The 26170-nt window shown below is 43.1% G+C and overlaps 1 protein-coding gene across 1 annotated transcript; it reads left to right on the forward strand.

The window, feature by feature from the left end:
* The first annotated feature begins 18515 nt into the window (after nt 1-18515).
* Nucleotides 18516-20400, forward strand: LOC137750332 (antileukoproteinase-like). The gene is made up of 4 exons (XM_068524725.1): nt 18516-18597; nt 19274-19432; nt 19683-19832; nt 20342-20400. Exons 1-4 carry the CDS (start codon nt 18516-18518, stop codon nt 20398-20400), a joined length of 450 nt encoding a protein of 149 aa, XP_068380826.1.
* Nucleotides 20401-26170: the final 5770 nt, after the last annotated feature.

The following is a 26170-nucleotide window of genomic DNA, read 5'->3' on the forward strand; positions in this document are numbered from 1 at the left end:
AGAGTAGCCTTCCCAGCCTGTGCTTTACCTCCAAAAAAACAAAATAAAAACGAACCCTCTTTAGGTAAAGAGCACAAACCGGTACAATTTCCCAAGTGCAAAGATGAAAATGCTTCCAGTCCTAGAGTGATTATGGGCAAATTACTCTGGGTTTGTTTCCTTATGTGTAAAATGGGGATTGAAATCGTTATGCCCAAGGGTGATGGTGAGAATGGAGGAAATTATTCTAAGGCATCTGACCTTGTGCCTGGTACTAAGTATTAGGCTCTCAGTTAATGGCAGCTTTTAACTATTAATAGCTAACATGTTTAGTCTTGGGCATTGTTCAAAGTGATTTGCAGGTATTTTCATTTTATCCTCACAACCTTGTGAGGTAGGAATTATTGCCTTTATCATTCCCTTTTACAGACAAGGAAACTGAGTCAAAGAGAGGTTAAGTTTCCCAGAGTCACATGACAAGTAAGAAGCTGAACCAGGGCTTCCCTGGTGGCGCAGTGGTTAGGAATCCGCCTGCCAATGCAGGGGACACGGGTTCGAGCCCTGGTCCGGGAAGATCCCACGTGCCGCGGAGCAACTAAGCCCGTGCGCCACAACTACTGAGCCTGTGCTCTAGAGCCATGAGCCACAACTGATGAGCCTGTGTGCCACAACTACTGAAGCCCGTGCACCTAGAGCCTGTGCTCCACAACAAGAGAAGCCACCACAATGAGAAGCCTGCACACCACAATGAAGAGTAGCCCCCGCTCGCCGCAGCTAGAGAAAGCCCGCGTGCAGCAACAAAGACCCAACGCAGCCATAAATAAATAAAACAAATAAAAATGATTAAGAAAAAAGAAGCTGAACCAGTGTGTTTTCATTTCCTGTGGCTGCTGTAACATCACCACAAATTTAGTGGCTTAAAAAACACACAAATAGTTTTTGAGGTTAGCAGTCTAAAGGGGGTTGGCAAGGCTGCATTCCTTCTGGAGACAATTGTTTCCTTGCCCTTTCCAGCTTCTAGAGACTACCCGAATTCCTCTCATCACCTCAACCTCTGCTTCTGGCATCATACCGCCTTCTCTGACTCTGACCTTCCTGTCTCTGTAAGGACCCTTGTGATTATACTGGGTTGACCCAGATAACCCATGATAATCTCCCCATCTCAAGCTCTTCATCACATCTGCAAACGCTCTTTGCCATGTAAAGTAACATATTCACAGGTTCCAGAGATTAGGATGTGGACATCTTTGGCGGGGGGGGGGTGTGCATTATTCTGCTTACCACACAGGGCTTGAAGCCAGGAGGACAGAGCTAAGAGCAGGCACTGTTAAGCATGCATATCCCTGGCTCACTGGAGGAGGGAGAAAGATGATTGAGAAAAGCCCCCGAGCTGGGGGAGCCCAGGGCTGGAGGGGGTGAAGTCCACCTGACTATAACGGTAGCGGAAAGAGGACCCTTCAGGTGAAGGGATGGAGCAAAGGGTGGGTAAGGAGGGAGAAATCACAGAGGAGGTGACTTCCAGCCAAGCCTTAACCTACAGGGTGACAGGATGATTGAGGTCTCACCTGGACCTGAGGGTCAGATGAGCAAAATTGCCTGTCCAACCCCTTTGTTTTACGGCCGGGAAACCAGGCCTAGAGGGCAGAGTTGTCTGCCCAAGATCACAGTGAGAGAACCGTAGCTGGATCAGGCAGTAGCCTGAGGGGAGGGGGTCTGATTGTAACAGGGACCTCAACGATGGGGGTGGCACAGGTGAGGCCTCCTGCTTCCCTCCTCCCTGGCGCTGGCCAGGACCCTGTTCTGTGGGGTTTCTTTCCTCGCCTGCTCTTCTCCTGCAATCTCCACAGTAGCCACTGGATGGCGCCTGGAGCTCTGATTTGGAGTTGGGTCCCAGAGCCCTTACAGGCCTTAGCGGCTGGCACTTGTGCTGAGCCAGGCTTGCCCTTCTCCGAAAGACCTTCCTCCCCCTTCACACCCCTCCCCCCACTCTGGCGGACCCTACCACCCCAGCCTAGAAGCTGCTTCATTTCCTAGGCAATAACCACACACTCCTGGATTTGAAGACCAGCCCTGCTATTTACTAACTGTGTGTAGGTGTTGATAAGGGCTGGTTCCCTTGTCCATTTCCTGATTCTCTTTTGGGGAGGCTGCAGGAGCCAGAACTCCTTTATCCACTCTTTGGAAGCTAGAATGTGGGCATGATGGCACAGTGCAGCTGTTAAGAGCACAGACATGGGAGCCAGACTGCTTATCCGAATCCCAGCTCTGCCATGAGCTGTGTGACCTTAGGCAAGTTTCTGAATTTCTCTGTGCTTCTGTCAAAGGAGACCCAGTTTTCTCATCTGTATATAATGGAGATGATAATATTCCCTATGCCACTCGGTTTTTGTGAGGATTGAATGAGATAATCCATTTTACATTCTTAGAACTCTGCTTGGTACATAGTATGTGCAAAATGTAAAAAACAAAAAAGCACAGCTGAGGTTTAATAAATTCTATGCTTTCTCCTTGGGCTATGAATCTTGAGGCAACAAGGCAAAAGTTCAGGGACAGTTGGGAAGTCATTCAAGACAGTGCAGTGATAGTACAGTAAGTCCCCTACATATAAACCTTCAAGTTGTGAACTTTCAAAGAGGCGAACGTGTGTTCGCATGTCCAATCACGTAAGTTAGTTCACATGTCTGGCGTACATTGTCACATGCATGCATCCCATACAAGTGGTTGTGCTTTTGTGTACTTTATTTTACTGTACTGTACAGTAGCCCAGGATGTCCGGAAGCAAGTGTAAAAGCAGCAGTGTTGTAGCTGGTACTGCTAAGAAGTGCCAAGTGATAATGATGGAAACAAAAGTGAAAATAATTGAGAGAGTGGAGCGACAAGAGGAAGAAGAAGTAACTGAAGAATCCCAGAGATTCACAACACAGGAAGCGGAAAGGGAATTTTCTTTATTTGAGGAGGCACTGTTAGTTTTTGAGTCACAGGACCCAAACGTAGAATGGTACACGAAGGTTACAGCAGCCGTTCAGAATGCCATCCAGTGCTACCGTGTCATCTATGAAGAGAAAAAAAGAGCTACCACCCAGACATCACTGGATCATTTTTTCAAGACGGTGGATAGAATTGAATCCAGCAAGGAAGCAGAACCTCTGCCATCAGCGTCAGGCGTGAGTGACATTGCAGCTTGCCCTCCGTCTCCTATTGTTGACGATCCTTCAGCTCTACCATCTCCCACCTCCTCTCCCTCCTCCAGTCAGTAACTTTTCTTGCCTGTTCACTCGATGCCAGCCCCTGGATGCCAGCTGTTGTACTGTACTACTGTACTTTTCAAGGTACTGTACTGTAAGATTAAAAATGTTTTCTTTATTTTTGTGTTTGTTTTTTATGTATTATTTGTGTGAAAAGTATTATAAACCTATTACAGTACAGTACTATACAACCGATCGTGTTAGTTGGGTACCTAGGCTAACTTTGTCGGACTTACGAACAAATTGGACTTAGGAACGCACTCTCAGAATGGAACTTGTTCGTATGTATGGACTTACTGTATTGAGAGTCCGTTGATGGAACCCTAACCAGATGATTCTCGCTGGTGACCTTGGCTGATTTTCTTGGTTTCTGACTTTTATTTCCACGAACTACCTGATATCCTGGCAAGGCTTCCAAGTTGCACAATTTCAAAAGTCTTGGTGGGAGAGAGGCATATACTCAGAACACAATGTGAATGGTGCCCCCTAGCGTGGTGAAATGGTCCTCTTGTTAGCCTTCCAATAGAGCCCTTTCTGCTTAGTGAGCCAGGCTTGGTGTGTCTGTTGCTTGCACCCAAGACCTCTGGCCATGCCCTGCTTCATTCTTTGTAAGGGCTGCATAGTATTCCATTCTATGTATGTGTCATATTTCATTTCAGCACCCCTTATTGGAGGATATCTGGGTAATTTACAGCTCTTTGACATTCCACAGACAGACACAATGGCATGCTTCTTAGAGCCTATTTTCCAGCCCTTATAACCTCATCTCTGACTCTCCCTACCCCCACAGGCACACAGTTGGGTGGCGAGTGGCCTCATCCACAGGCTCACATGGTGGCTGTGATCCTCTGCCTGTTTGATCAAGGCAGGATTGGCCAAACGTTTAGAACAGCAGGGAGCTCAGTGGGCCAGGAAGTGAGTGGCAGATGATTCTGGGAAGGCAGGTGTGTTTGGGCAGCCAGCCTGGGCCCCTCATACCCAGACCCCTCCCCTCCCCGTGTTGGTCTTCATCATCTCAGTTCAGCATGGGAGGAAACATCTGCACAGCCTCTGATGCCTTGAGGGACCAGTGACTTCTGTGTGCCCCTCCCAGGGGCATCTGCACTTTAAAAGAAGCCTGGAAAGAAGGGTTTAAAGCTCACCCAAAGGGCACACTGTTCACGGTGGGATTTCAGGCAGCCAGGGTCACATACCTGAACAGAGACCATCCTATGTTCCAGGGATGGTGATGGGCTCTTTATCCTATACGATCCCATGTAATTCTTATGGCAACACTGTGAGGTTGGTATCACCAGTTCCATTTCACTGAAAAGGCAACTGAGGCCAGAGAGGAGAAGAGATGTTCCCAAAGCCATTCTGGGAGCAGACCTATGTCCAGGGCTCTTTCCACTTTATCAGTAATGGGGAGAATGTTTGGAGTGAAATTGGGAGGCTTTCCCTTGACTTAGTACCATCAGCCAAAAGGCAGAGGTCTGGGAGGAGAGAGGAGACTGGGGGAAGGGCTGGGGTGAGTGCTTTCAATCAAGTCAGCTGCTTTCCAGAAGCTTGCAAGTTCATGGCATTGATTGGAAGCCAACAGGCCAGAAGCTGACTAAGTTACAGGTTGTACTAGCAGGGCAAGTCCAATGTTGGCCAACAGTTGGTTTTCCCATGCCTGAAAGTAATCCTCAAGCTCTACTGTACCTACAGGAGTAGCTGGTTAGAAGCATAGTGATGGAGATAACCTGTGGCCTTGTGCTCCCCTGTTGTGATGCAAGCCTAGATGTATCCAGAGGCCAGTATGTGATGTTCAAACCCCCACACAACTGCAAGGGTGTGTATTTCCCATGTATCCCCATTGTGAAAGATCAAAGGAGGCTGACCTCACACAAAACCCATTTGTGAGCACAACCTCTGTTGCCCTGGGCCATGGATAAGAGATCACCTGCCCGTTCACCCTTAGGGAGAGCATCTACCTGGCATTTCTAACTTCAACACCTTCTTCCATCACTTTAACAATTTTGTGCGAGGGAGCTGTGGTGCAAGACTTCAAATTAGGATTCAATATGATGTGTTGCCTTGACATATGGTAAGATAGGAGGAGACCTAGAATGTCCTAACCTCAGGGTCCCCTCTCCACTCTGCTCCCATTGATAAGATCTTCTAGCTAAACAACCCCCTTACCAAGGGCCAGGCGCAGTTCCTGCTTACCCCTGAGTAACGCCTTTCAGTTCCCTGCTAGCTCGTGGAATTATTTCAACAAGCCAATCACATCCTCATATGGGAACCAGGGAACACCCCGCCCTCTTGATACTACTAACCCTGCCTCCCACGACCCTTGGTTGCTCACTCTGTTCCCAAGTGCAACCTCACGTGGTCCTGTGTGGCGTGTGGTGTTCTCCCTCGAGCTGAGAACCGATAAACTGCTGTTGATCTCATCCAGTCAGTGCTGGGGATCATGTGTTTGGCTGTCCTTATACCCTAGGGTAGGAATCACTCCCTCACCAATGGGGTCTCCCTGAGAAGTGCTTTTACCCCAGTTACTTTTGATCAGGGTCCTGGAAGTGAGGGCTGCTTGAGGATGGAGAGCAGGAGGCCACATCCTAAAGAGTCTTGGGTTTGAACTTCAGCTCTGCCATCGACTGGCTGATTGACTACAGGCAAGCCCTGTATCTCTCTCATCCTCGATATTGGTTAATGGTCAGTTGCAAAACCAGGAGTCACTCTAGCTAGCTTAAGCAGAAAGCTACTTATTATCATGAATTTGTATCCTATAAAATCGCTTGAAGGGGTGGAGAAGGAGGCTGTAAATTGAGGTTCTGGGATAAATTCCTCCCCACCCCCCAACACATCCTGAGTCATGGTTGCCTTGGCCACAGTTCCGGAATGCTGTTCTGCCATGGTCTGTGCCCTGCGTTTTGCTTCCTTCCAGACTAAGTTCTGGTTGGACACTTTAGAGAATGAACCTGATTGGTGAAACTCAAATCACATCCAGAACCACAGCTCTGGGAGTGGGGCGGAGTGTTGGTCTCAGAATTGTAGCTTTTAACTTTCCAGCCTCTGGTCTATATAGAGATACAGGAAAGAGGTTGAAATGGATGTTAGTAAGTCAATCCATAGATTCTGCTACAGCTTCTGCTCTCCATCTCTGAAATGGTTTGCTGGGATCCTCCCTGTTTGCTGGGATCTCTGGGTGGGTTGGAAACGGATGAGGGGTTGCTGCCTAGAGTCAAACCCAAACTTGTACCATAGTCAGAGGCTCTCCTATAAGTGATTTCAACCCTATAGACCCTGATGCCTTTTTTTTTAGTCATATCCCCTTTACTAATCCGAAATGAAATTAATATCTAATATAACTTTGCTACACATGCAATATCAAAAACAAGTTAATATGGTGTCCTAACTGTAATTATAGGAATGAAGTAAAAGCAAAGGAAAATTATAGTAAAGTGATATGTACCCCAATATTTAAATGTTCCATCAGGGCTACTGTAATGATGTAATCAAGCTATTCATAAGGAATATACACTGAAGTCTTCATATATAAAGGAGTGTGATGTATACAACTTACTCTCAATGGTCAGAATAAACCATTATTTTCACACACACATGGAAGAAAGAGAAGGATAAACGTGGCAAAATATTAACATTTAGTGTATCTGGGTGAAAGGAATATGATGATAATTCTTTGTACTATTCTTCCAATTTTTTCTATACACTTGACATTATTTCAAAGTGACAAGTATAATAACATGTTAGGATGTTGAATTTCTCAGTGTGCTAAAAAACCTTGTAAATAGATAGGGTACATCCCAGGAGTTTAAGGGTAGTTCAAGAACCAGAAATTATCAATGTGATTAAGTAAATTAAAAGTTTAAAGAAAAAAATTCAAATGAATCTTTAAATTGATTCATAAAAATCATTCCATATTGTTCTATGTTCATTCATGATAAAAATACACACTATACTAGGAACAAAAGAGAATATTCTTCACCTGATGAAGGGTATTTACAAATACCTACAGGAAGTATTATACTCAGTGGTGAAACTCTAGAAGCAGCGTCCTTAAAGTCAGTACAAGGCCAGACTGCCCTCTATCACCACTCTGATTCAATATCAAATTAGTGATCGTAGGCCAATGCAATAAAACTGGACATAAAAATAAAGAGGAATAGGGGTGGGAAAAGAAGAGATAGAATGGTTAATGCTTACAGATAATATGAATGTCTTCAGATGAAATTCAAGAGAGTCATGGGTAAACTATTAAAATTTATGAGAAAATATATTGAGTTTGCAATTACAAAAGTCAATATACAGGGCTTTCCTGGTGGTGCAGTGGTTAAGAATCCACCTGCCAATGCAGGGGACACGGGTTCGATCCCTGGTCCTGGAAGATCCCACATCCCATGGAGCAACTAAGCCCGTGCATCACAACTACTGAGCCTGCGCTGTAGAGTCGGGAGCCACAACTACTGAGCCCGCGTGCCACAACTACTAAAGCCCACACGCCTAGAGCCCATGCTCCGCAACAAGAGAAGCCACAGCAATGAGAAGCCCGCTCACCGCAATGAAGAGTAACCCCTGCTCGCCACAACTAGAGAAAGCCCACGCGCAGCAACAAAGACCCAAAGCAGGCAAAAATAAAATAAATAAATTTATTTTAAAAAGTCAATATACAAAAAACCAATTGCATGCTTACACACCAAAAACTATGAAATAAAGAGAGAAAAAGCTCCTATTCACAATAGTCATGAATTTTATTACTACCTAAAAATAAACCAAGAAAAAGTTTGCAAGAATTACATGAAAAAATTAAAATTTATTATATGACTTGAAGAGGACTTGAATAGTGTGATGCTCATTTTTTATATTTGTGAAGACTTAATATGGTAAATAATTTGGTTCCACTCAGTAATTTATAGCTTTGATGTAATTATAATAAAAATCTCAACAGATTTTTTTGAGGACCTTGAGAAATTGATCCTAAAATTTATGTAGTAGAGGAAAAGTGCAAGAATAGCCAAAACAATTCTGAATAAGTAAAACAGAAAAGACTTGTGCTGCAAAGCACCAAGGTATGTAAAACGTAGATGTTAATGAAAAGAGTACCAAAGAAGACTGGTTTGAGAATAAACAAATTGAGTAATAATAGAACACAGAAACACATCCATCTATATACAAAAACTTGGTATAAAATAGATGTGGTTTTATAAATTAATAAGGGATCAATGATACGGGGGAACAATTGGCATTCCATATTAGGAAAAAATGGAAACAAGATCCCTAATTCAAACCATTCACAATAAATAAATTCCAGATGGATTAATGACTTGAATGTGGAAGACAAAACTTGTAAAAATATTTAAACACAATGGAAGGGATTGTGTAAGGATAGTTTGACGCAAAAAGTACAATCCATAGAGGGACAGATAGGTAAAACTGACTCCATCAAAATAAAAATATACATCCTTTTCTTTTTGTTTTGGCCACGCCACACGGCTTGCGGGATCTTAGTTCCCCCATCAAGGATTGAACCCCGGCCACGGCAGTGAAAGTGCCGAGTCCTAACCACTGGACCACCAGGGATTTCCCTATCCTTTTTAAAAGATGACACCAAAAACAAAGTTTATGCTAACTGATATTTCTCTCTGGAGCTCATTTATCATCTACACATCTGACACATGAATTGCACAAACTACAGATGTGACCCTCACAGGGGTTCTCACCTCTGACCCCAGCTTTGGACTCACGGTACCTCTTGGCTGCTTTCCATGTCTGGGCAAGTAACGTCAGTTCTTAGGCAGTCCCTGATCAACCTCACTCAAAGTATTCCCTCTTCCTCTCACCATGTATGGCAGGCCAAATTGGATGACTATAGTACCTACTTAATATATTGCTATGAGGTTTAAGGGTGATAAATCACGCAAAGTATTCAGCACTGTGCCTGGAACATAACAAATGCTCAGTAATTATTAGCTGTAATTATGTAAAGGAACACTTATTAAGTGGGAGAGTCAGGATTTGAAACCAGGTCAGTGTAATTCCAAAGTCTGTGATCTTTTAATGACATGTTTTCTCACTCAAAGAAATCATAGTCTTGTGTGGAAACAAATCAATAGGCAAAGAAGTAGGTAAAGCGAGGCCCAGAGAAGAGCATCTAACATAAAGGATGTCAGAGACCCCCTACTCTCCCTTCCCCCAGCACCAGTGGATGGCAAGGCAGATGGTATTTGTGAGTGAAAGAGAGAGAGCCAATCAGAGGCATGACCGTGAGTCTTACAGCCAAGAACCAGAGATGAGGTATGGTGGCCTTCCTCAAGAAGGAATGGCCACCAGTCTTTCTCCTGGTGCCTCTTCCTACCCTCGATCTTAAGAGGCCATCTTGTGAGCGTAGCCAAGACGGGCCTTGAGAGTAGGAGAGGCTACCAGCAGTGCCCTCAGTCTGTGTTGGGCTGTTCAGTCATGGCAATACCAGTTCTAGATGAGACCTTCACCTCCTAGTTTAACCCTCTCATTGTACAGATGGGGAAATTGAGGTTCAGAGAGCTGCAGTGTTCTGACAAAGGTCACACAGCGAGTCAGTGACAGAGGCTCTAGAATACAGAAGTAGATTACATAGACAGTCAATTGGACTAAGATTTTTCGAGATATAATAAATAATCTGAGTTAGCAGAAGACTTGATAACTTTCTGTGAGCTCCGAGGTATGTGTGTGTGCGTACATGCATGCTCACACGCATGTGTGTGTATGAGAGAGAGACTATTTTGAAATAATAATAATAATAATACTTATAATGGCTACCATTTTTAAGTGTCTACTATATCCCAGGCCTTGGGCCAGATGCGCATTTACTCCCCATGACAATTATAAGAAGAAAAATGTTAAAGGTGCCTGCTTTACAGAAACTGACACTAGAAGGTCTTCTGACTTGCCCAAGGCAACAGATAGTAAATTGTGGTACCAAGATTTGAATCCAGATTAGGTTAACACTAACATTCATACATTTATCTACTACACTGTGCTGCATCTATGTGTTCCATTAACTTTTGTATCCCCAGGGCCTAGCATAGTGCCTGGTTCGTAGTAAGCACTCAATACATTTTTTTTGTGTGTAAGTGAATGAATAAATGCCCTTAAGACTATTGGATATAGGGTGAGATGATAGAGGCTGGATGGAGAAGATGCAGTCAGAATCCAGGATCCAGATCAAATCAAGAGGGGGACGGGGCTTCCCTGGTGGTGCAGTGGTTAAGAATCTGCCTGCCAATGCAGGGGACACAGGTTCGAGCCCTAGTCTGGGAAGATCCCACATGCCGCGGAGCAACTAAGCCCGTGTGCCACAACTACTGAAGCCCGCGCACCTAGAGCCTGTGCTCCGTAACAAGAGAAGCCACCGCAGTGAGAAACCCGTGCACCACATCGAAGAGTAGTCCCCCACTCGCGACAACTTGAGAAAGCCCGCGCATAGCAACGAAGACTCAATGCAGCCAAAAAATAAGTAAATAAATAAATAAAATAAATTTATTAAAAAACAAAAAAAGAGGGGGATGGCCAAATAGAACAGGCTCCTGGGATAAGTTGGGAGTGACTAGATTCAGAGAAGTCACATCTCACATGTGGTAACTAATTTATTGTGTGACTTTGGATGGGTTCCCTCCCTTTGGAACTCTGTTTTCTCCTCTGTGAAACAGATTGGCCTAAATCTATTCTGAAGTACCTTTCAGTGCAAACGTTATATGATTTTAAGATGAGGACCAATGGTAATCAGGTTACAGATGATAGATATCTGGTATTGTCCCATCCTCTATGCTCGCTGATCACTGCTCAAGTACAGTGCTTTCCTGTGAGTTCTTCTCAAAGTCAGGATTCATTACCAATTTCTCAGTGACAGAGAACTCAGCTCTTTTAAGATTGTATCCATCGACAGAGCTATTATTCAGAAGCAGATACTTAGGTAATTCCAAACTCCAAACCTCATGGAGGTGTATGCATGAGTGTATCAGAGAAGGACCGGGGAAGGGTAGCTCAGCAGGAAAGGAATGAGAGTGCCTCTCACCCCACACTCCCAGGTGGTTATAGTGAGAAGAAGGAATTGAAGCCAAGTTCATAGACACCCCAGTCACCTCCAAAAAATGGCAGAAACCAGAATAGAGATATCAGTTTCCATTTCCTATGTGAAAATTATAAGGCACACACTAGGTTAGTAAATCATGCTAATTTCCTTCCTTTCCTTCCTCCGCCAATATATAACTTGTGTGTCTTCTTTTTGTAGGGATTGGCCCTTAGTGAGCTGTCTGATTGGAGAGTATCTTAAAAATAAATTAACATGAAAGCACCATGATTGATAATTTGATTCTCATTCACAGAAGGAAAAACAACACCAAACAAGACAGCTATTGTTAGGTGCTTGTTGTTGGCTCAGACTAGCTCTCTTTTGATATCTTTAAAAATAAACAATGAGGCCAAATGCTCAGGACATGAAGATACCTAACAATCAATCAAAGGGTTGTTCCGCTTAATTTACTAAAAGGGTAGCAGAAAATACACATCATTTAGCTTTACCAGATATATATATATATATATATATATATAGTAGAAATATATATAATAGAAATATATTATATATATATATATATATAGTAGAAATATATATAATAGAAATATATTATATATATATATACATATATATACACATATGTGTGTGTGTGTGTGTGTGTACATATATATATATATATATATATATATATAATAGAAATCCTGGAAATAAAAACTGATTGTTGAAATTAAAAAACTCGTTAAACAAAATGGAGTCCAGACTGGGTGCAGTTGAAAGAAAAATTAGTGAATTGGAAGATAGTACTGAGGGATTCACCCAGAACACAGCACAGAGAGATGAAGAGAAAAATACAGGAGAAAGGGAAGACAAGGGGACTATAAATAGAGGATCTAATAAGTAGCCAATGAAAGTTCTAGAAGGGGAATGGAGAGAATGGTAGAGAAGCAATATTCAAAGAGATAAAAAGAAGAAAGTGTTCAAAACTAAGACATACATATTCAGATTAAAGGTGTACATTTAAGGTTGAGCAGAGTAAATAAAAGACAAACATGACAAGATTTCCAACTATGGTTATTAGCTTATGCTTTTATTTGAAGCAAATGGATAAGGATTTAACTAAACAAGAAACCTAAGCCTCTCCAACAGTGGTCACTGATTGCTCACATCAATATGGATGTCCTGCTGCATTCTTATGAAGTGAATTCCTGAAAAGGGGTATATCCCCCTCCCCGCAAAGGGCATCCTCTGCAATATTTCTCTGAGATATGGCCATGGGAAACAATGGGCAAGGGTGAGGCTCCCAGAGAGCAGAATGGATCAGCCAGATTCACTGAACAAGGAAGTCACTCCATCACCAGGTAGGAAGTCCCCACATCCTTGTCTTATAGGATATACAAAATGTTCTGTAGACTAGTGACCACCTGTATGTTGCTTTACATGTTTCTCTCTTGAAAAAAGGAGGGTTTTTTTTTATTGCAGTTATTCTGTTCTCATTCTACTATTTTATGTTGGGTGCATTAGCGGTTGTTAAACTTACTAAACTTACTTAATCCGTAGTATATAAAGAGCCTTATCTGGACTTAACTGAGAGAACTGCTTTCATTTAGATTCCAGAACTAGATGAATGTAGTGCCGGAAGCAACATTTTGTTATCTTCCTTCATGAGAGAGGTGGAGTGCACTTTATCTAAGTGTTGGTGGTTTGGAAAGAGTTTGAATAAGTTTAAAAATTCAGCTTTTCTTTTTCCTGTTTTCTTCCACGGGGAGGGGGAGTATGACTCACAATTTCTCAATGTCCAACACTCAATTTTCTTTTTGTTTTACCAGACGGTGAAGCATTTCCTCATGACCAAACACAGTCTCTGTTTCATTAACCTCATGGTAAATGGATGTCTTCTTTTAGGGGGACACTCAGCCTTTGAAGGAATAAATTGCATAACCCTGATCTATCCATGAACCACCTCTTAGATAAGTATCGATAGGAAGATATGAGATCTACCATGTTGGTTATTTCCTCCAGCTACTTCCTCAGGGGATGGATATTTTTCACGTTTGCTTAGATTCTGCTTTACCTGGTAGCTTCCCACTGGTTCACATTTGAGCCAAAAGAATAGTACACCTTTCCCAGTTTCATAGGAATATGATCAGTGGCTGGGGGAGAAATTCAAACTTTGAATTGTTAATTCAAACTTTCTTGGGTGGGGAAACACTAAGTAGGAAGTGGGTAGGCCATCTGTTTCTCTCTAAGGTGTGGGGACACCTGGCTGCCACACCTGTCACCCATGGGTCTCCAGACGTGAGTGAAATGCCCTGACCCTCCCTGGTTTCCTTCTCTTTCTGTCTACTCTTCCTGTCCCAGATCAGTGGCATTCTTCCCCGCTACCCTCACCACCACGTCTGGCTACTTCTCCAGGCCTCCTGGCTTCTGCATCTCCAATCCCCTTCTGTCATTATTGAATATTTTGTATGTTTCATGGGAGAGAATACTTCAAGTTAAGTTATAAAGACAACTGCAGAAATCAGAACATGGGCTGAGCTCCTGGGCTGTGTTTATGGCCTAAGAGGAAGCTGGGCGACATGGTACCTTAGAGTCACAATTATCATCATGGGACAGATGGAGGAACTGAGGCACAGAGAAGGGCAGTGGCTGCCTCATACATATAGAGATGAGCCATGAGAACCTGGTCTCCTGACTTATAGATTCTGAAAGGGTTTTTTTTTTGTTTGGTTTTGGTTTTGATTTGTTTTTGTTTTTGTTTTTTTGTATTGTTTTGTTTTGTTTTGTTTGAGACAGAGAAAGAGTGAATTTTAGCTAAGGGCAAAGATGCCATCTACTATCAGTGTGGGGAGATGGAAACATATCTCCCTTAGATCTGGGCAACTGGGGCTCCTGCCCTGGGCCTTACACCTCAGGGCTCTGTGCTTTGGAGTCCTTTCCTCAAAATCATCTGTTTTCCCTCTGCTGCCTGGGGCCGGTCAGAGGCAGCCGTGCCATCGGGGTGGAGCACCTCCAGCCTGGACTAGGACATGCCTGGGTTCTGGTCCTCCTTTCTCCCTTTTGGGGCTCTTTCCCACCCTCTACTTATCCTCTCATTTCTGGCATCCATGGCAGTCACCGTACTGGGCTGTAGCTCTGCAACACCAAGGGGCCCTTCCAATGGATTTTTTGGGGGGCGTGCCGTGCCATGTGGCATGCGATCTTAGTTCCCATTTAATCGCATCTAATAAATACCTTCACAGCAACATCTAGACTGGTGTTTGGCCAAACAACAGGGTACTAGAGCCTAGCCAGGTTGACACATAAAATTAATTATCACAAAGGTCTATATTACTTTAATACAAACAAAATAGAGCCATGGCACTCAAAGTAGTAACAGAGCTGCCACCATTTCTTGGGCTGGGAGATGTGAAAAATTTATCACATCTCACAATAAAGAACATGAAGGGACTTCCCTGGCAGTCCAGTGGTTAAGACTCTGCACTTCCACTGCAGGGGGCACGGGTTCGATCCCTGGTCAGGGAACTAAGATCCCGCATGCTGTACAGTGCAGACAAACCACCACCACCCCCCTGCAAAACAAAAAACAAAAAACAAAAAATACAAAACATGAAGACTGGTTTCTGGACCAACAGAGGAAGACATGATGCCTGGATATTAAGAATCTTCACATGCTCTGTTTAGATGGTAAGTAAATATGATGGCACCTCTTCTCTGCAATTATTTCAGATCTTCACAGATAAATCATGATAACTCACACGGGCCTGTGAATTTTGTAATATATTTTAAAATCAAATTGTTTATATAGACAGAGGCCCCCCACACCCTAAGAGCAATTCTGTCCTGAAGGCTCAGTCAGACATTTAATGGGGCTGGGCAAGAAGGGTCCAGACCCAAGGACCCAAGGACCTGACAGTCCCCTGTGTGCCTAATGTCCAGTGTACCCAACTGTCATAAGAAAAATGTCCACCATGCTGAGTGGACCGGACACCGTGCTGAGTGCTTGCCAATTACTCTTTACAACAACCATGTGACATAGGAGAAACCAATACTCCCATCTTACAGCTGAGGAGACTGAGGCTCAGAGAAGGTCAGTGATTTTCTTCCAAGCCAGGTATCTCACACCTTAAATTTAGGTTCTTTTTTTTTTTTTTTAATTTATTTTATTGAAGTGTAGGTTTTTTACAATGTTTTTTAAAAATTTATTTTATTGAAGTATAGTTGATTTACAGTGTTGTGAAGTTTAGGTTCTTACGACCACACGGTATTGACTTTGTGTATCTTCTTGATTGTAGCCTGAGGGCCTAGCACAATATCTGGCATGCAATAATAATTCATTAAATAATTTTTGTGTGAATGAACTGAATGAATGAATGAGCCTATAGTATTTGTAGAAGGCAACGGATGGTGTGTGAGGTGGGCTTAGTGAATCAATCTTGGGTTAAGATCGGGCTAGGAGAGGGGAGTATCCACCCATTACCATTATCAAGTGGGTTCTGGGGAGCAGCATGGGAGTAACCAGTTTTAGAAAAGCTTGATCTGGTGTTGTGTAATTCACTCATTGTGCAGCTTTGGGCTTGTACCTTCTTCTGAGGGCCTCACTCTCCTGCTGCCAGCTGGAGGTTGGGTCTGGATCAGGAGTCAGCAAACATATTCTGCAAAGGACCAGAGAATAAATATTTTAGGCTTTGTCTAAAGCCTTGGGTCTCTGCCCCAACTATGCAGCTCTCCCACTGTAGTGAGAAAGTAGCCTCAGACAATACGTAAATAAATGAGCGGCTATGTTCCAGTAAAATGTCATTTAGAAAAATAGGCAGCTGTCTGGATTTGGTCGCCAGGCTGTAGTTTGCTGACCCCTGGTCTAGATGACCTCTCAGATCCCTTTTAATCTTAACAGTCTATGATTTTTTTTTTTTTTTTTTTTTTGGCCACATCATGCAGCTTGTGGGTTCTTAGTTCCCTGAGTAGGGATTGAACCCAGGGCCCCGGTAGTGAGAGTGCTGGGTCCTAACCACTGTACCGCCAGGGAAGTCTCAACAGTCTATGATTTAAAGATTTAGAACCAAACATATAAAGGACAGAAATGATCATACAGTGTCATTACCCTCCTATGGTGTCCATGGCAGACATTGCTAATTGATCACAGGACTCTTCCGATGAGAAAGGAGTTGGCTTTTATAATCAATCACATGTAGAGAACTCTAGCTGGAGCATTCTCTCTCTCAATCTTTATGAAGCAAATATTTAGAAAACTGCAGATACTCTCTTGAATGTGACATTGAGGAAAATAGGAAGAAACAGAGAGTGGGAAGTCTGGCCGATTCTTCCACTCTCATTCCTGAGTGAGAGGAATCAAATTGTCCCCAGCGTGGTGTAAGTGAGAACCAAAATCCTGAACCTAAGCCAAGCTGCTTGACCCAACAGTGATATTACCCAGGGGTGGAATTCAGACTTGCCGTCTCACTCTTACTTGCCCTACTAAGTGTGCCAGCCAGGAGTGAAAGCCCCTGGCATATAGTAGTTCTCCAGTGCATGCCGATTTTCTTCTTTTACTTTTCCCACCAAAATTTAAATCGTTGAATGACTTCTGCATAGAGGGATCAGCTGCCTGTCTAGTTGGAGGATACTTTACAAATTAGTTCATTTGGATCTTGACAATGCATGACTCTTTTGTGTCTACTTGAATTTCCACAAACCCCCTCCCTTTGAAGAGTGAATGGGGAAATTGTAAGCATCAGGAAGTTACATGTTATTGAGGAAAGAGTTTGGGCTTTGCAGTTAGACAAATTAGACTCGGCTTTTAGAGATAATGATCACTCTCTTGATAATTAGAAGCAATCTATATAGACTGGGTAGCACACAGAATAGGTTTACCAAATGGCAGCCATCATTTTTTATCACGTGAAATCTGTAGGGGATTTGGGGGTAGGAAACGTTCCTCTAACATCTCATATTACACACTATAACTAAATATTGATTACAGTGACTGGTGAGCTGCTTTGCTCCTTTATCTCAGATTCACTTCTCTTTAGTCGTAAGGGAAACAATTCATTTATTCTTTTCAGAGTCCTTTCACACCGATAACCTCACAGCCCTCTGAGAAGGCTGATTTTTTGGGATCATCCCATTTCACAGTTGGGAAAACTGAGCTCCAAAGAGATTTGTTGAGGGCAGAGCTCTTTCTTCTGCACCTTTTATGTGACAAGTCTTTATGAGCACTTTCCATGTAGCAGGCATGGAATATGCACTGGAGATACAACAGTGTTAATACTGGAGGGAGATCAATATCTGTTGGTTGAGGGATATGCTCTTGGACTCTTTAATCAACAGAAATTGATAAGAGGCCAGACGAGAAATTCAAGCAAGGCTTTATTGGGATAGGGAGCTGCAGCACCAGGGAGAGAAAACAAGTAACAGTTTCCCTTGCTCACTTGCTGGGGAGGTGGCGAGGTGGTCCCTTAAATTGGGTGAAGGTAGCGGCGGGTCCAGGGGGCTGGACTGGAGGTGTGGCTTGGGTGGTCTGCCCACTCCCTTGGTGGTGCTGTGTGCAGGGGTCATGCACAGTACCCTGCTTTTGCTCCTACACCTCAGAAGTGGCAGTTGGGCTTTTGGACCTTTTGTATCTTGTTGTTCATTATTTGCCCCAACTGCTCGTGCAAGCAGTTATTTTTAGTCCCTTATAGACTCTTTGTATTCTGTTGCTTGAGGAGAGGAGGAGACTTTTCTTCAGGTGCAAGCACTGCAGCAAACGGTCGCAGTCTGTCTCAATGTCATCTGAAATTTGAGAAGGAAATTGCACTGAGCAATCAGTAGAGAGTTTCACAATTCCCTCGGAGTCCAGGAGTGGGAGAACTAGGGGTGCATTGCCCAACGTCTCAGCTCAGAATCCAGGTCTAAATAGCATTTTTGCATTTGACCTTTTATCCCCCATCTCCACTAACAAGGCTAAGGAGCCTGGGGCCCCTACGATGCTCAGGGTTCAGACGGACACCTGAAATGGTTTCCTTATCAGCCTGGCGACATCAGCCTGGCCAGCCTCTCCTATTTCTTCCCTGGCCCTTACCCTGTTGGCCTAACAGTCTTGCTCAGGACAGGAATGAGCCACTGTCTCTCTTGTGTCAAGCTTCCTGGTCTCTGGCCGAGCTTCCTGCTTATGCCATTGAAGCTGGGAGGGGCCAAGGAAATGCTCGTGAGACCACACCCACTAGGGAAGGTATAAACGGGGAGGCTGGGCCAGCAGAGCTGCTCCTGCCCTCACCATGACCTTCAGTGGCCTCTTCCCCTTCGTGCTTCTTGCCCTGGGAACCCTGACACCTTGGTCTGTGGAAGGTGCTGGAAATGGTGAGTTGGAGTCACCCGGGTATGATCTCGGCTGCAGGGTCAGAGACGGGGGCTCATAGTGGTGTGGGGATGGCCCCTTCTCTAGACTGTAATCTCTCAGCTTAGTTTCAGGAGACGTCCCTGGGGGTGTGTTCATGTCCATCTGGGCTCCAAGGTCTCTGTGCAAGCTTCTGAGCATCTGGAAATTCTTCGTTTACTCAGCCATCTGTCAGCCCAGGTCTCACTCCCTTTCTGTTCTATTCCTCTCTCTCTCTTTCTCTCTGCCTCATTTCCCGGTCAGTGGCTCTCCAATCATCAGTCTGACTCTTGCTGGTTCTTTCCATTAATCTCTGTTTTCCTGTCTTTGGCTGTAGCTCTTCACCTGCTCTGTCGGTTCTATTTATCTCTATTTCCCTCCATCCCCATCATGCTCAGCCTGCCTCTCTGCCTGTGTGTAGCCTTGCTTCTCCCTGGGGAAAGAAACCGTGGCTGGGAACCCTATGCCTTTCTCCTGACCACGTGTGTGATTTTATCAAGCCTGTCACTCTTCATGGAGGTCAGACAGGGACTTCACTTTGGACTTTGTGGATGGTCACCTGAGTGAGGGTCACTACTGGAAAGCGGCGCTTTGTCCAGGAGCCGTGATGGCTACTTAACGCCCAGCCTCCTCCCAAACTCTTGAACTTCTCTTCCGAAGCTTTGAAAGCTGGAGCCTGCCCTCCTAGAAAACCTGCCCAGTGCCTTAGATATGAGAAACCCAAGTGCAACAGTGACTGGCAGTGTCTAGAGAAGAAGAAATGTTGCCCTGATACCTGCGGAATCAAATGCCTGGATCCTGTCAACATCTTGAACACAGGTGAGGAGGTGGGAGAGCCACCCAGCCACGCAGCACTGCACAACTGGCCACCTGCATTGACTGGGGGCCCAATGTCAGAAGAGAGCCAGATCCTACCTTCAGGGGGTATCCCGGCCTCAGGAAGGATGTGGTGGTCATGGGGATGGGAGGCTCAGGCTGGGGCAGGGCCTGGGGCAGGGGCTGGGGTCCAGAAGCAGGGGGGTGGTGTGGAAGGTACAAGGTTTCTAACCCATGACTCTACTCTCACCAGTTGAGGAGAAGCCTGGGAAGTGTCCAGTGGTCTACGGCCAATGTCGGATGCTTAACCCCCCCAGTTACTGTGAGACAGACGGCCAGTGCATGCATAAATTAAAGTGCTGCAGGGGCATGTGTGGGAAAGTCTGCATTTCCCCTGTGAAAGGTAAGGAGGGGCTGGGGCAGGCTGACCTCCTTCCCTCCAGCTCTCTCAGTCTCAACCCTCTGGAGTTCCAGGCATATAAACAGGGAGACTCCTGATCCCAACCCCAAGCAAAGCCTCTGCCTGACTCCCTTGTCTTTCAAGAGCCCTGTTCCCCAGGCCTCAGGGCGAGGATTTCCATAGGATGACTCATGGCTCTGATTCTATCCCAGCCCTTCTGAATAAGGGCCCCAGGGCAAGTGACTCAGAGTCTCAGTTTCCTTATCTGTAAAATGGACATAATGAACTTGAAAGTGCATTGTCAAAAGCCCTGTGCACTAAGTATGTATTACTAAGGTTATTTCCAAGATGTTGTCTAGGGTCAAAGTCCAAAAGATCAGTGGATTTTGAGGATAATCTTGCTCAATGCTCCGACTTTAGAGTTTTCTAGTAAAATAGAGACTTGAAATCAGCCTCCTGATACCAAGACTCATACAACTATATCAGCACCTTGCTATTTTCTCTATCTCAAGGGGTTTCTTGGGGAAAGAATGTGGAGATGACTTGGCTGGTTCCTATATTGAAGCCCTGATCTCATTTTCTCTCACAGCCTGATTCCTGCCACTTGGAAGTGGCTCTGGATTCCTACTCTGTGTGGTCTGAGAATTCCCTTCTACTCCAACGCTTGGATCTCTGGGGCACTCCGTGGTGAAGCCTTGGTCCTATCACCAATATCTTCTTTGCAGAAAGGCTTGGCACCCAGTAGGCTGCCAGCAAATGCCTGTTGATTGGTCAATAAATAAATGAGCATATTTCTCCCTGTACATCCTGCTTCTGTGGTTCACTGGGGAATATCAGTTGGGTGGGAGATGAGGAGGGAATGTCTGAATAAGAGGCCTCCCTCTTACAGATATGGAGTGGAAGGAAGAGGCTTAGGGGCTGGACAGACCAGAATTTACATCATGAGTCTGAAAAGCCTTGGCTCTGTGGTTTGGGACAAATGACTTTATCTCCTACATCTTAATCTCTTGACCTGCAAAGTGATGATAAAAATCAACTTCTCACAGTGTTTGGTGTTTGGAGCATTGGGGTATCCAATGCAAAATGAAGAGCAATGTTACGGGGCCATAGCAGTTTCTCAGAAAATGGTGGATACTTTCCTTCTGTGGTGATCTTGAGCCTCTTTCATTTCTCCTCTCTCCCAAGACACTATTTCTTCTATCTTAAAATAAGTGTTGAACAGAACAACGTGTACCCGATTATCAGTCCCAAGGCAGGACTCCAAACACATCTGTCTGTCCATTGTATATTGGTATCAGAGTCTCCAAGGAAAGCACAGCATAGTCGAGCACTGGATGAAACAATGCTTCACTTACACAAGACGCTTCCACAGCGGGCTTCGATTTCCCATGGCTAGGGAGTCTCTCCTGGCAGCTGATGCCGGGCAACTTACGTGTAGGCACTCCTCTCATGACACGGTAGGACCCCATCCCTTCCCCGCTGAGGGCAGATACAGCAGTGGGGTTAACCAGATGCCAGAGGGCACACACACAAAACAAAGGAGCATGCGTTGAGCTTAAAACAGGGAAAGATATTTCCACTCATGACAATAAGCCTGGCACAGGTTGTATGGGCTCCTTAGGTCTTGGTAAGTAAGTATTCCAGGTCCAAGGCCCATTCTTTTGCAGTGGGGGATACATGCATGAGACTGCCTTTCCCAACACTAGGAGTATTGCCATGGTAGGTCATGTTGATGACATGTTCTTGGCCAGAACCACAGGAGAGTGATATTGTTCTTGACTCAGTGGAGTGGAAAGAGTAGCAAGAACCGGAATTCTGAGAGCTAGAGCCAAGTAGGGAACTTTGCTCCACGTTTTTCTGTGCTCTATGGATTCTAAAGGAAACAGAGAACTTAATTAATGATTTTTAAAAATTAGATTAATTAGATTAATGATTAACTTAATTAGATTAATGATTTAAAAAAAGACAAAATAAAATTCAATCCTGGACTTCCCTGGTGGCGCAGTGGTTAAGAATCCGCCTGCCAATGCAGGGGACACGGGTTCGTGCCCCTGTCCGGGAAGATCCCACATGCGGCGGAGCGTCTAGGCCCGTGAGCCACAACTACTGAGCCTGCGCGTCTGGAGCCTGTGCTCCGCAACACGAGAGGCCGCGACAGTGAGAGGCCCGCGCCCCGCGATGAAGAGTGGCCCCCGCTCGCCGCAACTGGAGAGAGCCCTCGCACAGAAACGAAGACCCAACACAGCCAAAAATAAATAAATAAATAAATAAATAAATAAATAAATAAATAAATAAATAAATAAATAAATAAATAAAATAAAATAAAATAAAAAATTCAATCCTTTCCTGGAAAATGTCACTGGTCTAAGAAAATATTCCATACTATTTTAACCTAATCTTTAAAAAAAGGATTAGATTAATTAGATTAATGATTAACTTAATTAGATTAATGATTAAAAAAAAGACAAAATAAAATTCAATCCTTTCCTGGAAAATGTCACTGGTCTAAGAAAATATTCCATACTATTTCAACCAATATTCCAAGAGTAACAACTGGATATATTAAGTTAACCATTTCAGAGGTGAGGGAAAAGGGGAAGAGCCATTTAATTCATTTTATGAGCCATTCAATTCATTTTAATTTCATTCATTTTAGCCACCCTCCAAGTTGACTCCCAATGATCCTCATCGCTTGGTGTTCACACCCTTGCACGGTCCCCTCCCACCTTTTTGCAAAGTTGGTCTCTGTGACCAATAAAATATTGCAGAGTGACAGATCTTTATGTCCTTATGAAATTAGATCATTAAAAGAGATTAGCTTCCATTTGGGGAGGTTGTGCTCTCCCCGATCATTCGCTCAAGCAGAACTCAGCTGCCACGTTGTGAGGACACTCAGCCTTTTGGGGAGCGGCCCCCAGGGTGAGGAACTAATGCCTCTGGCCAACGGCCTGTGTGGAGCTGAGGCCCTCCAACGATCACGTGAGAGACCTGGAAGTAGATTTTTCAGTCTCAGTCTAGTCTTGTCCTGGCAAACAGCTTGATTATAACCTGTGAGAGACCCCAGGCCAGAACCACCAGGCCAAGCTGTTCCTGGATTTTTTTTTTTCTGTTACCAAATACTTCATTGTTATCATCGTTTATCTACAATCTTAAATAAGGTGGGAGATGACAATGCTCGTTAATGTTAATGTTGGTGGTGGAATAACACTTCATCAATTACACATCAAGTTTTACACACTAAAAACTACCCAGTTTGGGGGAACTTTCCTGGCGGTCCAGTGGTTAAGACTCGTGCTCCCACTGCAGGGGGCACGGGTTCGACCCCTGGTCGAGGAATTAAGATCTTGCATGCCAAAAAATAGAAAAAATAAAAACCACTCAGTTTTATTAATTAACATATCGTAAGTTCACACAGAATCTAAATGAAGCCTTCCCAAATCCACTCTATAATCCTCAATCAAAATACAAGTTACAAGCATTCAGACTTTTTTGTTCTTCTGATATAATGATCTGAGAAATGTGATTTCTATGGTTTACAAAATGGAAGGTAATTATTTATGGTTTACAAAATGCACGGATGTACATTAATTATATGACCTTTCAGGGAAGGGTTTCACATAGTTTTCTTGGGTATTTATGAAGATTTCTATATTTCAACCATGTCAACATATATTCATGACTTCTATCTATTTCTATTATGAAGACACATCAGAATCTCAATGAATGGTAACCCTCAGACTGTGAGATGATGTTTATGGTTTTAAGATGCTAAGTTTTGGTACAATTTGTTACATAGCCATAAATAACAAATTTGCTGAGGTTAGTAAAAATTTGATACTACAGCCAAATATTCTGGCCTGTAGAAGAAAAAATAATTATGTACCAATTTTGTCTTCTCTGAGCAAAGTTGGGAACATCTTAAATAGAATGTTAAACATTAGAATTCATGAGGGTTTAAAAAGCTCTCCTAAAAGTGAAATGTGAATTCTTTATTAAAATTAAGAATGGAAATGAAAGGATAGAAATTAATCCATAAGAAAAGAAAAGAAAAAACACCTATCTGAAACTTTGTAGCAAAACCTACATTAAGTTGAATTTTCAGAGGTATTGTCATTAAAGTCATAAACAGAATAAGAGTCACCACTATTTTTCAGCAGTGTATGAGATATACAAAACTATGCAATGAGATAAAGGAATAAAATATGTAAGAATGAAAAGAAAGATTATTGTCATTATTTGCAGACAGTATCATTTCCTACATAACAATTTAAGACATTCAATACAGTGAATGAAATAAGTTTCATCAGAGTTGCTGGGTATAAGGTCTATACAAAATTCTATAGCATTTCTCCACATTACCCATAATCAGTCAGAAATAATAAAAGTAGACATAAATAATCAAAGAAACAAACCCTACAATATATCTAGGAACAAACCTAAAAATTATGCCAGAGGGACTTCCCTGGTGGTCTAGTGGGTAAGACTCTGCGCTCCCAACGCAGGGAGCACGGGTTCGATCCCTGGTCGGGAGACTAGATCCCGCATGCATGCCGCAACCTAGAGGCCGATATGCCACAACTAAAAGATCCCACATACTGAAACTAAGACCTGGCGCAGCATAAATAAATAAATAAATAAATATTTTAAAAAAATTTTTTTAATTTAAAAAAATAAAAATTGTGCCAGAACTTTGTGGATTAAAAAAAAAAAAAGAATTTTATTGAAGGTCTGAAAGAAGAACTGAATAAATAGAGAAATAATGTTTATGTTTGGAAAGACTCAGTAAGGTAAAGATTGCGACTCTTTAAAGAATCATTTATAAATTCAATATAACTGCAATAAAATCCCCAACATTATTTTTTTTTTTTAATTGTTTTTTTGGTTTTTATTTATTTATTTATTTATGGCTGCATTGGGTCTTTGTTTCTGTGCGAGGGCTTACTTTCGTTGCGGCAAGCGGGGGCCACTCCTCATTGCGGTGCGCGGGCCTCTCACCATCGTGGCCTCTCTTGTTGTGGAGCACAGGCTCCAGACGCACAGGCTCAGTAATTGTGGCTCACGGGCCTAGTTGCTCCGCGGCATGTGGGATCTTCCCAGACCAGGGCTTGAACCCGTGTCCCCTGCATTGGCAGGCAGATTCTCAACCACTGCGCCACCAGGGAAGCCCCCCAACATTATTTTTTAAAACAACTTGGCAAAGTGATCCTACAGTTCATATATTAGTATAAAGGTTGCAGAAGAATCAAGAACATTTTTTAAAAGTACAAGAATGGAGACTAGCCAGACCACATATCAAAATATTATTAATTATATTATTTTTACATTATAATAATAAATGTAGTATGATGTTGGTACAGGAATAAACAAATAGTCTAATGGAATAGAATAGAATGTCTAAACAGAAATCTGTGTATTTGTGGAAATTTGTTATATAATTTTCTTTTTTTTTTTGTAGTATCTTTGTCTGGTTTTGGTATCAGGGTGATGGTGGCCTCATAGAATGAGTTTGGGAGTGTTCCTTCCTCTGCAATTTTTTGGAAGAGTTTGAGAAGGATGGGTGTTAGCTCTTCTCTAAATGTTTGATAGAATTCACCTGTGAAGCCATCTGGTCCTGGACTTTTGTTTGTTGGAAGATTTTTAATCACAGTTTCAATTTCATTACTTGTGATTGGTCTGTTCATATTTTCTGTTTCTTCCTGGTTCAGTCTTGGAAGGTTATACCTTTCTAAGAATTTGTCCATTTCTTCCAGGTTGTCCGTTTTATTGGCATAAAGTTGCTTGTAGTAGTCTCTTAGGATGCTTTGTATTTCTGTGGTGTCTGTTGTAACATCTCCTTTTTCATTTCTAATTTTATTGATTTGAGTCCTCTCCCTCTTTTTCTTGATGAGTCTGGCTAATGGCTTATCAATTTTGTTTATCTTCTCAAAGAACCAGCTTTTAGTTTTATTGATCTTTGCTATTGTTTTCTTTGTTTCTATTTCATTTATTTCTGCTCTGATCTTTATGATTTCTTTCCTTCTGCTAACTTTGGGTTTTGTTTGTTCTTCTTTCTCTAGTTCCTTTAGGTGTCAGGTTAGATTGTTTACTTGAGATTTTTCTTGTTTCTTTAGGTAGGCTTGTATAGCTATAAACTTCCCTCTTAGAACTGCTTTTGCTGCATCCCATAGGTTTTGGATCGTCGTGTGTTCATTGTCATTTGTCTCTAGGTATTTTTTGATTTCCTCTTTGATTTCTTCAGTGATCTCTTGGTTATTTAGTAACATATTGTTTAGCCTCCATGTGTTTGTGTTTTTTATGTTTTTTTCCCTGTAATTCATTTCTAATCTCATAGCGTTGTGGTC

The sequence above is a fragment of the Eschrichtius robustus genome, chromosome 16 (genome assembly GCF_028021215.1).
Source record: "Eschrichtius robustus isolate mEscRob2 chromosome 16, mEscRob2.pri, whole genome shotgun sequence".
In the NCBI taxonomy this organism is placed as follows: Eukaryota; Metazoa; Chordata; class Mammalia; order Artiodactyla; family Eschrichtiidae; genus Eschrichtius; species Eschrichtius robustus.